General features: G+C 45.5%; 1 protein-coding gene across 1 annotated transcript in view; it reads left to right on the top strand.

Moving 5' to 3' along the window:
• Positions 1–12,149: 12,149 nt before the first annotated feature.
• Positions 12,150–15,446, top strand: part of LAMB1 (laminin subunit beta 1) — an 80,391-nt gene continuing 77,094 nt past the window's right edge. Inside the window, exons 1-2 of the mRNA XM_026648907.2 lie at positions 12,150–12,524; positions 13,053–13,225. Coding sequence (XP_026504692.1) covers positions 12,488–12,524; positions 13,053–13,225 — 210 coding nt within the window. The 5' untranslated portion in view covers positions 12,150–12,487. The remainder of the gene's footprint in view (positions 12,525–13,052; positions 13,226–15,446) is intronic.

Below are 15,446 nucleotides of genomic sequence, written 5' to 3'. Positions count from 1 at the left end.
AGAATTGAATGGCTGTATTCTGCTAAGCCAGTGCCGTGTACAGTACTTAGATACATGGAATCATCCAATTTTCTGTTGGTTTTTAGTCCAGTTTAATTTACATGGCACTAGGAAAAAACCTGTTAATAAAATACTTGAAGAAGTTAGCAGGGGCTGTTTTTCATGCTGACTCTTACAGACACGCCCAGCAGTAAGCCCAATAGCTCCTCTTGATGAAAAAGGGAGAATCTGAATGTAACTCAGCCAGTGACATAGGTAACAGGCTCAAAGGACACGTGCACCACAAGGGCTATTCCCTACCAAGTTTTTCACCTGTTGACAACCTACCATCACCACCAGGCCTTTCGATGAACTTCCACTCACGCCTGTGAGAGTCCTCCCAGTGGCCCTCTGGTGTGTGTAGTGACAAATTGTACAGGGTGGTATGGAAACTGAGAAGTGTGAGGATGGAGAGTTTGCATGGCTGAAGAAAAGGCACCTTTTTCTTTGTCATCCTCCCATGCACACCCTCTGGATGCTAAGCAGAACTGTCCCCTACGTACCTTCACCACCACCCCTGTCCCCCCATGACAGGGGTCCCAGGATTCACTTCAAAAATCCAGTCACCTTCGCTGGGACAAAGCTGGGAGGAGCAAGCCTTGCTCAGCCTAGTGAAGCATGCGGCCTCTTTGTTCACAGAAGGTATCCTCATGTAGCATCGGACCATTAAAGGACATAGGTGATGGGTTGCAATTTTCCTCTCCCACACTAGGTGGCTGTATACAGATGTTTAAATCCAGTCTTCCCAATGTGACTAGAATAAGTTGTAAATTCACTAACTTTGGTTAAAGAAATGTTTTGATCAAAAGCTCGTGTAATATAATTTATCTAATCCACATGAAAAAAGCCACGTTACAGTGCAGTATAATAAAGATGTCATAGCTATAAAAACCAATGATGCACCTGATTCTGCAAACACTACCCGGCATAGTGATTACTACCAGAGCAGTCCTAGTGAGCACTTACGTTTGGTGGGCCAGGTCTACACTACACACTTACTTCAGTATAACTACATTGCTCAGGAATGTAAAAAATCCACACCCCTGAGTGACATAGTTATACTGATCTAACCCCCGTGTAGATGGCGCTATGTTGGCGGGAGAGTGTCTCCCACTGATGTAGCTACCCCCTCTCGTTGAGGTGGAGTTATTAAGCCAACAGGAGAGTTCTCTACCATCAGCTTAGAGCAGTGGTTCCCAAACTTTAACAACCTGTGAACCCCTTTCACTAAAATGTCAAGTCTCGCGAACCCCCTCCTAAAAATGAATATTTCCAGGGATTTTCTCCTTTACCTGAGTATAAATTATAAAAGCAGTGATCTTGGAAATATAAAATTTGTTTTTATGACATGCTTATTACACACTATTTGTTATTAATTATTAGTTATCATTACAGTATTTTTATTGCATTATGAAAACGGCAACACTCTTCCAAGATCTCACTTTTGTAGCTTGTATCACTTTGAATAAGCCTGTTATAAGACAAGGCTCCTATGTTTCAGATGTGAAACAGCATGAAGGCATTTAAGAAGCCAACTCAAAGAGTTCCTCCTACACAAGCATTCAGGTCTTGAGCAGTCCAGGCAAACAATGCACGTTACAACAAAGCTTAAAATTGTTCATAATAATTTTAAAAACAATACTAGCTGCCTATATAATTTTAAAAACAGCAAAAAATATCCACCTCCCTTTCCATTTCTTATAAGGAGTCTTGACGTTTAAATCTCCTCAGTGTGATAGCAATGCTTGCTTTGATCTGCTTAGCTCTTGGAAGTCCAGGGTCTCCAGGCTGCTGGCCCCATGCTGCCCAGGATCCCTAGGGACATCTCTGACCGCCATTAGAGAATTTTTTCCCAAGAACCCCCTGTAACATTTTGCGAACCCCCAGGGGTTCACGAACCCCAGTTTGGGAACCACTGACTTAGAGCATCTTCACCAGAAGAGCTACAGCGGTGCCTATGCCGATGCAAGTTTGTAGTATGCACCTGCCCATAGTGTTTATGGAGCAGGGCCCTATATCACAAAGGGTGTGGCAATTAAATGGTCAAACAAGATACTGAGGGTTAACTCAACCCACTCCTGGGATTCATAAACCCACATCTTGAAGCTCTGATTGAAGATGGGAAAGACCAGTTTAGCTCTAATTAATCTACAACTGAATCAGTGTTTTAAAAAAGTACTAACTGTGCAATGAAAGAACAATCTTAGCGGAATTTGAAATCAATACCTCTATAAGCTACAACTTGTTTGGTTACTATTCATGAACACTGAGAGGTATTAGTTTTGCCATTGGAAATTGCCCACATTTTTCATTAGTGCAACAAAAACCATTTTGAGAATATTTATTATTAAATAGTGAATATAAAGGACTATGAAGTTTTGAAAATCTGTGTTCCGTGGTTCCTAATATCTCCATTGATACAGTATTTCAGGAAAATCAGATTTAACATGCTAAGACTTGCTTTTTTCAACAAGAACATAAGAAGAATGTTATAATATAAGACACAAAGATGTGATTTTTTTTTTTTTTTTTTTTGGTACAGGCGTGACTAAGGCAAAGCACAGGAAAGAGAAAGCATCAGGCTGGGATATTCAAAGGAGCTGGAGGGAGTTAGGCCTCTAAATCCTAGGATTTGAAAATTCCAGTCTCAGTGCTTGGTATTATCAGGCAGTATTTCAAACTCCTCTATATTTCTGTCTTCTCTATGGAGTAACAATGGTTCTAACTTGGGTAAAATTACTACCGTTAACTCTCACCTCCCTTGTCCAATAAAGGATATCCCATTATCTACTTTGTTCAGTTTTTCTGAAGGACCTGTATGGCTACTGCCATGTGCAAAGATCAGCGCTGAGTGTTAAAATGAACCCCAGGCTCTTGCAACCACACCAGCATTTACAGAATTCAGAATTTTCTGCAGTAATAAAAGGCCCTTTACATTACATGTTCTAATGCTGGGGTGTTGTGTGAAACATTCCTTATCTAACGGCAAGCAGCATTTTGATCCATAAAAGAGAAAATTCCAGAGTTGTAGCTTTATGGCCATGAGAGCTGAGGTAGTAGGGTGGGGGAATTACTGGAATAGATGAGATTGTAGAGATATTCTTATTATTCAACACAAATGTGCTCCAAGGCAGTGCACAATATGTATTAACAGTGTAATAGCTTTCATTGTGAAAATGATGGAGCCAAACTACAACTTTGATTAATGCCAACAAAGGCATCTTAATGTTGGTATGCAAATAATTTCTGGTTTAGTGTTTTACATTTTTATCACTTTTTTAAAAAGTGCTATAACAAAATCAATCAACTCTTGTAGTTGGAAAACACTGCCAATTTCAGCTGTTTACATAAATACATCTCTCTCTAATTCTAGAGAAAAGGCGCTCAACTTTCTTTTAGCTTTGAAAATGGCCAACTATATTTTAACTAAAACTGTTTACATAAAATTAAGAATGAATATAAAAATGCTAGTCCACTCCTGGCTTTGAAAGTCCGATTTTCAAGCTTCTAGAAGGTGGAGGGAGAGGAGAAATTGTCAACTGGATTGAGTATGAGCAGTGTGATAGTTGCCATATTGTTCTTGCTAAGCTGTAAGGAAGAGTATGTATGGCATAAGGAAGTTGGATAGGACTATGTTAAACCTCTTTAGGGGGTGCAGTGAAAATGGTGGGCAGAAAAGCGAGAAAGTAAAGAGAATCCCCCAGAAGAATGAAGTTAGCTTAGCATCCAATAGCCAGTACTATTCAGAGCTATATGCACAAGAAAGAAACATCACCAGCGAATCACTGGACCAAATACCAGCTCTACAGTCATGCCAGAGCTAGATGTGGAGCCCACTGTAGAAGAGCTAAGCTAGGCCATTGATTTGCTCTCAAGTGGCAAGGCTCCTGGAAAAGATGGCATCCCAGTGGAAATCCTCAAGTGCGGGAAAGGCAGCCTATTACCATATCTTCATCAGCTGCTACTTAAATGCTGGAAGAGAGTGAGGTACCACAAGAGATGTGTGATGCAAACAACATCACTTTGTATAAAAATAAAGGCGAAAAGGGTGACTGCAACAAATACAGGGGTATCTCGCTACCAAGTGTAGCAGGAAAAGCTTTTGCAAAAGTCATCTTAGTGCACCTACAACAGTTGGCGAATCATATCTACTCCGAATCACAGTGCAGATTCAGGGCTGGAAGATCAACTATAGACATGATATTTTCTCTGCTTCAACTCCAAGAAAAATGCAGAGAGCAAAACCTACCATTATACATCACCTTTGTGGCCCTAACCAAAGCATTCAGCACAGTCAGCAGAGCAGGTCTATTTGCAATATTTGAAAAGATAGGATGCCCACCAACCCTGTTAAGTCTTATATGTTCATTCCACAAAACATGAGAGCAACTGTCCAATTTGACGAGTCCACTTCAGACAGCTTTGAGATGAAAAGCAGAGCAAAGCAAGGATGTGTTCTTGCTCCTACACTCTTTGGAATCTTCTTGATACTCTTGAACTATGCGTTTAAGGACATGAAAGATGGAGTGTATCTCCACACAAGATCAGATGGGAAACTCTTCAACCTGTCCTGACTTAAGTCAAAGACCAAAGTAAAAGAGGTGCTAATCAGGGAACGTCTATTCACTGATGATACTGCCCTCATAGCCCACAATGAAGATCTACTACAAGAACTCATAGACCGCTTTTCAAGTGCCTGTCAGGCATTTGCTCTCACCATCAGCATCAAGAAAATGGTTGTATTAGGACAGGGGGTTCCACAAGATCCTTCAATCACCTTAAATGCAAACCAGATAGAAGTAGTCCAAAAATTCAACTATTTAGGTTCTACAGTGATCACCAATCTCTCACTGGATGAAGAAGTAAATGATCGCATTGGAAAGGCTGCCACCACCTTTAGCAGACTAACTAAAAAAGCATGGAACAACTCAAAGCTCACCATCAAGACCAAAATGCTAGTGCACCAAGCAGAACTCTCATGTATGGTGGGGAAAACATGGACAACTTATGCTCATCAGGAGAAAAGGTTAAACAGCTTCCACCTACGTTGTTTATGCCGCATACTCAACACCAAATGGCAGGATAAAGTCACCAACGCAGAGGTTCTTTGAAAGGCAAATTTACCAAGTGTGACAGCCCTGCTCAAGCTAAGATGACTGCGCTGGCTGGGCCATCTGAGTAGGTTGGAAGACGGATGCATACCCAAGGACATGATATACAGGGAGCTATCAGAGGTAACAAGAACAACAGGATGTCGCAAGCTTCTCTATAAAGACACATGCAAGCAAGATATGAAGGAATTTGAAATTGATCCTGACCAGGGAAAATCTTGGCAAGTGATTATAACAAGTGGCGCCATCGTTTCCACCAGGGTATCAAAGTCCATGACAGAAGCTGGCTCCTACAGCTTGAAGAGAAAAGAGCCATAGGAAGCAAGAAGCTCCAAACCAAGATACATACATTTGCAATAACTGCCAAAGATCATGCAAATTTCGGATTGGACTATTCAGTCACATGAGACATTGCAACCATCTACATCATAGGCTGCAATTCCCACCGTCTCTCGCAGATGAAAGGATGCCAACAACCAGCATCACAGCATGTTTGTAACCTTTCTCCATGTGAGCAGTCTCACTGATTTCTCATGAGCAGAAAGTTGGGCATCTGTGTAAGCCTTTCCAGGACTGGGGCCATATTCAATAAGTAACTCTTTGAATTACCAGTCCACAATTATGCTCTGCTTTCAGCCTAAATGTTTCCTCTCGCTGTTTGCACAGTTTCCAGAAAGCAGCAACCACAGCAGGAGGCAAATATTTTCATCTTTCAGGCCAGCTTACCGGTATCTATTTACTAGTAAAACTTTCCTCTCAGCACTAAGCTAACTTTGTTGCCTAATGATTAAGCCCATATGTGCCCCTTTCTGGAGCCCAGGGAGTTTAATAATTAGGTCAGAAGAAGAGGAGTAGGAGTTGAGAAGTGACTGTTTGCCCCTCTCAGCTGCTCAATCCCCTCCCCCGTTCCTTCCCAGTGATTGATGATGAGGTAGGAAAGCTACCATTACAATAACAAACTGCTCCACTCTCCCAGCAAATTCTGTCTCACCCACATCCCCTCCTGCCCCCACAGAGTCCAGGAGAAGAAAGGAGAATTCTGCATGCAGAAGTGCTCAGTTTCAGTATTCACCACTAATGAGAAACAGCCTTAGGGACAGACTGCACTTCAAGTAGAACTGTGACTGAGAAGCCAGCTGCAGCATGCTTCCATTTGGTAGATGAGACCTTAGACATGTGCTGATACATGAGTAAGATCCTCGTGGACATTCAGAGGCCCCATCCACACACACCAACTTTTTACAGTGCTGCTAAAGAGTTAGGGGCATGGCTGGTTAAACACATGATTTCTGTCCCCACAGCATATGCTTAATAATTGGTTACTAACTGGTGAATATTAACTGTGCAGTAAACTGCCTCATCTGGGACGTGGTTCAGTTCCTGTCAGCAGTCATGCACACTGGTATTTTATTGCATTGACCATTCCAGCCATGCTAATGTTAACTAGTAAGCGGTCAGACATCCATCCCATGGTGCAAATTCCCTCCACCATGAGGGTGCCATTTGGTGTGCCTGATCTCTGGGGACTCTGCCCCAGAGCGTGTACCTGGCTCCTTCACCCAGAAGATGTGGGCTGGTTTAAAATTCCCAGCACTGTCTCTTGCTGGACATTGTCTAAATAGCTGAACGTTGTTAGCTGCAGAACAGCCTCTTCTTCCCATAAATCTAGGCAGAAGGGACAAGGGGGAACAAAATCAAAATACACAGAGGTCTTGGCACAGACAGCTGTTGCTGAGGCACTATGGGATACTGTGACACAGTCCATCTGTAGTTCACTTACTCTGTGTCAGCAATTCTTGTCAGGCCCGCCAGACTCACTACACTGTTGTCATGATATAGACCCAAAAGGTGGCAAGTAATATTATTGGAAAACTAATAGATCATTGATATTCTTGTGTGGTGTATGTACAGAGCATGTACAAAGAGTTATGGATATGTGCTAGAATTATGTTCTTAAAATGTGTCGGGCAAGTAATGCATAAGGCCAGTCTGCCCTAAACAGTGGAATGTGTATTTGTTTGGCTGACCATCCTAGTCATCAGGCAGAGACAATGAAGGTGCATTTACATAAAAGGTAAACAAAGCCATCAAACTGACAAGGGGAGGAGGTAACAACTCAACTGTCACTAGTGGGGGGAAGGAACCAGCATGAAGTCTTCACCAGACTGCATGGCATCTTTTCCCAGAAGTTGTGAGTTTACTGAACTGTAAAGACAGGGGGTCTGAACTTCAAATGATAAATAATTGAATCAACTAACGGTATACAATATTACTGTACTATAAAAGTATGCCAGGTAAGATCTTTTATGAAAGCTAATGAGACATTGATGATTAATGTCATTGCAAAATGTATGTATTAACACTATATAAGGAATTATGAATACTCACTTATATTATGCTTTAAAGTCTGTGACCAAACACAAGTTTTTCCCCCCAGACAAGAGGGAAGGCAGCTATCTACCTCTCTGCAATGAAATTAAGCAAGATATGACGAAAAACAATGGAATCCCCATTTACATCCGAATCAGCAAGGGGATGAGAAGTCCACAGGAAGAGAAGAACAGCAAAAGGTCATCCTGAGTCTGGGGACAAAACCGTGAGTTTAGGAAGATATAAGGAGAGAGAAGAAACCATCTTGACATCCATCACTGGACAGACACAAGGGGCCAGAGAAAGATTGGTCCTTCAGCGAAGGGGGTTGAAGTCTCTGGGAACTGAATATAGGTGAGAAACCAGCTTAGGCAAAGATCTTTCACCTAGGAAGACAAGTGAAACAAGCCCCTTGTACATCTGTGGAAGGTCCTGACTCAGAGAAGATGGCAAAGATTAAAAATTTGTTAAGAAATCTTCCTTGAACAAAGACTGTAGCTTGTTAAATTAGGTCTTAGCCATTAGAAAATATTTTTACTTTTATTTGCTTGTGATCGTTTTGTCTTTATACCTTGTATTTGAACAAACTTAAAACCTCTCTCTTTTTGTTAATAAACCTGTTTTACTTTTAGTCTAAGCCAACCTCATGCTGTGTTTGAATTGAAGTGATCGTTAACTCCAGTTAAAGTGATAAGTTGTGCTTTTGTCTCTTTAAAGGAGCAACAAACCTTATTAATTCTCTGAGTGTTCTGGGAGAGGGCTGGACATTTCAGGGCAGAGGATCTTGGGGAAATTTGGGACTGGGGAGGGAGGGGTGTTGGGGTAAGTAGTAACCAAGGTTGGTGGAGAACACAGTGGGGTTGCTGGGGTCAGAGCACTGAACTAGGGCTGCACAGCACAGAGGGGCTCAGGGAACTGCATGTTTGTCTGCATGCTGTTGGGGGCTGGACTGTGAGCCACAGCAGTAGAGCATTTTAAGGCACCCAAAGGGCAGGTGGTGACAGAATCTCTCATTGGTCTGGATTCCACCCTAAAATCTTACAGCTGCCTTCCCAGAATATACTCAAGTAATGGTTAAGCAGAATCATAGAAGTGTAGGATGGGAAGGGACCTCACCTGGTCATCTAGTCAAATCACCTGCACTCAAGACAGAACTACATAATAACTAGACCATTCCTGACAGGTGTTTGTCTAACCTGTTCTTAAAAACCTTCAATGATGGAGATTCCACAACCTTCCTAGGCAATTTGTTCCAGTGCTTAACTACCCTGGCACTTAGGACGTTTTTCCTAATGTCCAACTTAAACCACCTTTGATGCAATTTAAGCCCATTGCTTCTTGTCCTATCATCAGAAGTTAACGAGAACAATTTTTCACCCTCCTCCTTGTAACAACCTTTCATGTACTTGAAAACTGTTATCATATCCCCTCCCTTAGTCTTCTCTTCTACAGACTAAACAAACGCAATATTTTCAATCTTTCCTCAAAGATCATGTTTTCTAGTCATTTATTCATTTTTGTTGCTCACCTCTGGGCTTTCTCCAATTTGTCCACACCTTTCCTGAAATGTGGCACTTAGAACTGGACACAGTTCTCCAGCTGATCCTTATCAGCGTGGAGTGGAAGAATTATTTCCTGTCTTGCTTACAACACTCCTGCTAATACATCCCAGAATTATGTTTGCTTCTTTTGCAACAGTACTACATTGTTGACTCATATTTAGCTTGTGATCCACTATAACACCCAGATCCCTTTCCACAGTACTCCTTCCTAGGCAGTCATTTCCCATTTAGTATGTGTGCAACTGATTGTTCCTTCCGAAGTGGAGTACATGCATTTGTCCTTATTGAATTTCATCCTATTTACTTCAGACCATTTTCTCCAGTTTGTCCAGATCATTTTGAATTGTAATCCTATCCTCCAAAGCACTTGCAACCCCTCCCAGTTTGGTATCATCTGCAATCTTTATAACTGTACTCTCTATGCCTTTATCTAAATAATTTATGAAGATATTGAACAGAACCGGACCCACGACAGATCCCTGTGGGACCCCACTCGATATGCCCTTCAAGCTTGACTGTGAACCACTGATAACTACTCTCCAGGAAAGGTTTTCCAACCAGTTATCCACCCACCTTATAGTACAGGGTTGGGCAAATCTGGCCCACAAGCTGTTTTAAGCCAGCCCGCAAGCCACACCAGAGACTCGGCCCCGCTCCGGCTGGGGCGCTGGGTCAGGGGCTGGACCACGCAGCTCGGACCCGCTCCAGACAGGCAGCAGGGTCGGGGGCCACACCATGCGGCTCCTGGAAGCCACAGCATGGCCCCGCTTCACCTCCTACGCACTCCAATGGCCCCCTCCAGCGGTCCAATGAGAACTGCAGGGGCGGTGCGTCCGGATAGTGCAGCGTGCAGAGCCACCTGGCTGTGCCTCCGCGTAGGAGCCTGAGAAGGGACATGCCGCTGCTTCCGGGAGCTGCTTGAGGTAAGTGCTGCTCGGAACCTGCACCCCAGAGCCTCTCCCCATGCCCCAACCCCCTGACCCAGCCCTGATCCTCCTCCTGCTCTCCAAACCCCTAAATCCCAGCCCAGAGCACCTTCCTGCATCCCAAACCTCTCATCCCCAGCCCCACCCCAGAGCCCGCACACACCCCCAGAGCCCACACCCCTTCCCCAGCCCTGATCCCCCTCCCGCCCTCCGAACCCCTTGGTCCCAGCCCACACACCCCTCCTGCACCCCAACCCCAATTTTGTGAGCATTCATGGCCCGCCATACAATTTCTATTCCCCAACGTGGCCCTCGGGGCAAAAAGTTTGCCCACCCTTGTTATAGTAGCTCCATCTAGGTTATATTTCCCTAGTTTTTTTATGAGAAGGTCATGTAAGACAGTATCAAAAGCCTTACTAAAGTCAAGATATACCATGTTTATACTTCCACCCAAACACAAGGCTTGTTACCCTGTCAAAGAAAGCTATTAGGTTGGTTGACATGATTTGTTCTTGACAAACCTATGTTGACTGTTACTTACTATCTTCTTTGTGTTTGCAAATTGATAGCTTAATTATTTGCTCCATTATCTTTCCGGGTACTAAAATTAAACTGACTAGATCTGTAATTCCCTGGGTTTTATAGATTGGCACTATATTTTCCCTCTTCCAGTCCCCTGGAATCTCTCCCATCTTCCATGAGTTTTTGAAGATAATCACTAATGGCTGCAATGAATGAATGAATGAATGCAAACACACAGCTGTGATGACAGAAAAGCTGCTGTATAGACATAAAGTAAACTGAGTTACTTGCAACTGGTTACAAAACCATAGCTGGAGTTGCAGAGTGGACAGGACTAAAATGGAATCATCTTGCAATTGGGTTGAGGGACAACTGTGTAATAACTAGATCCCTTTATACAGCACTGTTTGTAGTGAGGAGGACCTTAAGCCTCCACTGGTTGCTCATGTGTGCGTGAGCAGACACACACAGATCACAGAATGAAACAATCTATTCAGTTCATCTTGTTTTATCCTTTAAAGTTTTACTTCTGGGTTAAAAATAGTATTTAAAAATTCTTTTCCTGTGTTACTAATAATGCCTTAGATTATTGAAACTGAAAACTTCTAACTTTCACCATTTATATTGTTTGTTTTTCTTCATTACACTTAGCTTTGACAATGAAAACAGACTGGTCAGTTTCTCTTCCCAGTGCTCATATGCTGCAACATTTGGATCACAATCTGCAGGGGAACAATTCAGTCCAACACATACACAAACCCTATTTTCACTGAATTATTTCATGAAAACATTTGTATTAATATCAGGCTTTGTAAAACCTTTAAAACACACACACACAAAATTTGAGACCTAAAACTATCTAACAGTACCACTTTATATGTCCAGCTAAGGAAAAATAGACCCACCTCCTCAAAACAAATCAAAGACTAGAACTTTCCATATATTTAACCCTATTTCACCTTTTAATAATTGTGTGAACTTTATGAAGATGAATTTTACCCTCAATAGCAATAAAAATTAAGGTAGCCTCTCTCTGCTTATCCTCCCTTTTAGGGTTAACAGGGAAATTGTTGCCCATGAGTGTTTGGGAGCTTCAGCACCTTTCCATGACTCACCTCTTACAAATGTATATGGTCAAGTCAATGGTAGCTCTCCCTTCCCCAGTCAGACTATACATATCCCATCCACACAGGCCCCATCCAGCAGCCAGGCCACAACTCCACCAGCAGCCCATAGCAGTGGGTATCTGTTGCCCCCAAGGTCATGATTACCTTGGGAATATGGATCATGACAGAAAACGTTGGATGAATGAATGCGCTGATTGCCCTTTGTGATGACCAAGGCAGTTATGTTTAAAAACGTGTTAGCTGAAGGGTTAACTATGATCCACTATCACATGGTGCAACACACCTTGACCCTGTCTATACTAGGTGTTAAATTGCCTTTAACAACGTTAGTTAAGGCGGGTGAGCTATCAGGGTGTCTAACCTTGTCCATTTCCCCAGCGCAGACATGGCCCAACTGAGGAGCATGGCCAAGCGCAGCGCTGCAAACATTTGCAATAGCCTGAAGGAACTCTACGCTTTGTAAACAACTAGCACGATTTAGCGTTGTGGGCAGAAACAAAGGCGACGAGTGGAGCTGCTGTGGAACCCACTGGAGCTGCAGCAGCAGCTCTCCTGGGTCCGGGGCTGCAGCCCCCACCCACCTTCAGCGCCTGCGTGGAGGCGCCTCCCAGTCCCTCTCCGGCTGAAAGTTTCTTCTCTCCGGGGCAGTGCTGGGCTCGGGGCTGGAGGAGCCAGGCGCTGGGGGTGAGGAGAGCGGACACGCCGGTTTCCTGTTGGACGCGACACAGCCAGGGACCGTCTCCTTCGGAGCTCATCGTCTCCTTTGCAGGCACATAAGGCGAAGCCGGGCGGCGCTTTCTCCTGCCTCCCTTCCCGGCGCGCGCGAGGAGATGGGCTGGCTCCAGGCGTACCTTGGCGCTCTCCTAGGTAATTCGCACGGCCCCTGTTTGCCTTCTGTCCCCCAGGGCAATAGCGGGCGCAGCTTCGTCAGATCGGCCTGTCTCGCTCAGCCCAGCCGGGGGTTGGGATCCCGGACCCGAGGGTCTCCCTAGCTGGGCTGAGCCCAGCGGGCTTGGTCGCCCAGAGCCCAACTTGCTTCGGCTGGCAAGTTCCTGCCCCACCCCCGCCAGCTGCCCTTGGCCTCTATGGGCACGTCCCTGCAGTTGCTCCGGGCCAGGCAGCCCGGCCAGGTTAGGACCAGCGTTGCCTCCCGCGCAGACAGCTGGGGCTGTGGGTTCCTGGCGCGGTGCAGGCAGCTCACCTGGGGGGCGCGCTGGGCTGGACGACGGAGCGGCGGGGGGGGGTCTCCTCTGCCTCCCCCCATCATATGGGAAAATCCCCCCCTCCCCCCCGCAAGCGTCGGCCCCGGGGTGTCCGCGCTCCTCGCACCCGGGACCGGCTGCGCCCTGCCCGGCCTCGCTGCCTGCCTCACCAGCTCTGCCTTCCTCCGTGCAGGGCTGTGGGCCGCCGCCCTGGCTCAGGAGCCCGAGTACAGCTACGGGTGCGCCGAGGGCAGTTGCTACCCGGCCACCGGCGACCTGCTGATCGGCCGCGCCTCGCAGCTGTTCGCCAGCTCCACGTGCGGGCTCCACAGGCCCGAGCCCTATTGCATCGTGAGCCATCTCCAGGTAAGGACCCGGCCGGCGGGAGGGGCCCCTGGCTGCGCTGCGCAAACAGCTGGCGCTGGGGAGGGGGCGGAGAGGAAGCCGAGTGCATCCCTGGGGCTCAGCTTTGTTTGCACAGTTGCATCCGTCCTGCGTTTCCTGCCCTGGGTTGTCTGGCTGCCGGGTTGGAAGGAAGCACCTTCTCCCAGGAAAGGAGTGGGGGAGTTGGGCGGGAGCGCAGGGGCAGAGGCTGTGCCTGCCTGGGAATGCTGTCCTGAGGGGGGCCAAAGCACCCCCCATCCCACTGCGGGGGCTCTGCGCCCGGTGCTAGCCACTGGCACCTCCCATTCCCCTGTTCCCCCAAGCTCTGATCCGGAATCGGAGCCTTCCTCTGCCCCAGCTCTGCAAAACAGTGAGCACCCAGCATGGCCATGAAAGCCATGAGCATCACCCAGCCCTCTTGAGAGATTCCCAATCACATGTGACATTTAAAACTAGACTGCCCAAAGCCAGGAAAATTCTGTATGGAACAACCCTGCGGGGGCTGGGAGCTGGATCCCTCCAGCCTCTAACAGTGATGAATCTTTTGTGCTAGTCGGATTAGAAGTATAGTAGTTCAGATGAATATAAACACAATGCCTGCATCTGTAACTTTCACTCTGTGCATCTGAAGAAGTGAGGTTTTTACCCACGAAAGCTTATGCCCAAATAAATCTGTTAGTCTTTAAGGTGCCACCAGACTCCTGGTTGTTTTTATAAACACAAAATGTTCTGATATATAATCTCGCCAATATAAAAATACTACCAACACAACACATACAAATACATTTGTAAAAACTCTACATTAAATAAGATGAACAATATATTGAGTGTTATATTAAATCGGAGGCCCTTGAGTTGCTTGGGGCCCTAAGCAATTGCTTAGGCCTAGTGCCACCGCTGGCAGTAGTATTGCTGAAAAGGATTGGGGGTTATAATGGATCATATATTAAGTATGAGTCAACAATGGGATGCAGTTGCGAAAAAGGCTAATGTCATTCTGGGGTATATGTCATATACAAGACACAGCAGGTAATTGTTCTGCTCTACCTAGCACTGGTGAGATCTCAGCTAGAGTACTGTGTCCAATTTTGGGTGCCACACTTCAAGAAAGATGTGGACAACTTGGAAAGAATCCAGAGGAGATCGACAAAAATGATAAAAGGCTTAGAAAACATGATCTATGAGGAAAGGTTTAAAAAAAATGATCATGTTTAGTCTTGAGTAAAGAAGACTGGGGGGAAGGGAGGTAAAGGAGGACCTGATACGTTTTTAAATATGTTAAGAGCTGTTAAGAGGACAGTGATTAATCAAATGTTCTCCATGTCCACTGAAAGTAGGGCAAGAACTAATGGGATTAATCTGCAGGACAGGAAATCTAGTTAGATATTAAGAAAAACTTTCTAACAGTAAGGATAGTACAGTACAGGAATGGGTTTCCAAGGGAGGTTGTGGAATCCCCTTAAGAACAGGTTAGACAAACATTTGTCCTGCCTCATTGTAGGGGGATGGGCTAGATGACCTCTCAAGGTCCCCTCCAGCCCAGATTTCTCTGATTCTGTGATATAGAGGCAGTATAAATAGCATGCCTAGTTATTTGCACCCCTAGTGTACTTTTACATTTAAACCCAATTTAACTTGATAAGTTAAGTAAGAATGTGGCACAGGGAGTTCAATTCATACTTCTGCAGGCTTGTACAGAGCCGTCTAGACTACTTCCTGAATCAAAGTCAGTATGTAATTATATTTATAGTTTAAATTCTGGCATTTGGGGGGGGGGGGTAGTTAAATCTGTATGTGTCATCAAGTAAAACAATGAAAATATGAATTTATGTGGAAAAATAGTCTAGCTCATTCCAGGTTTCCAAGCAGGGCCGGCTCCAGGCACCAGCCGAGCAAGCTGGTGCTTGGGGCGGCAGATTGAACGAGGCGGCATTCCGCCCAATCCTAGGTTGGCACTGCCGCTTTTTTTTTTGTTTTTTTGTTCCGCTCTGGCCGCCCTGTAGGGGGCAGTGGCGTGGAGGACGGGAGCGCACTGCAGCAAGCCCGGCAGGGCAGTCCTCATCCTTCCCTCCCCGTCGACCGGAGCGGAGCCCTCCCGGCAGGCGGCATGGCGCGGCGGGAGGGGCCGCGTGGCAGCACCCCGCTGTAGCCCTGGCCGCCCCCTTTCTCTCTCTCTCCCGCCCACTCCCTCCCCCCCCCCCCC

Source organism: Terrapene carolina, unplaced genomic scaffold (assembly GCF_002925995.2).
Source record: "Terrapene carolina triunguis isolate 2854851 unplaced genomic scaffold, T_m_triunguis-2.0 Scaffold68, whole genome shotgun sequence".
Lineage (NCBI taxonomy): Eukaryota > Metazoa > Chordata > Testudines > Emydidae > Terrapene > Terrapene triunguis.
Note: the sequence above shows the minus strand (reverse complement) of the source record. Positions and strands in the feature narration are given on the sequence as shown.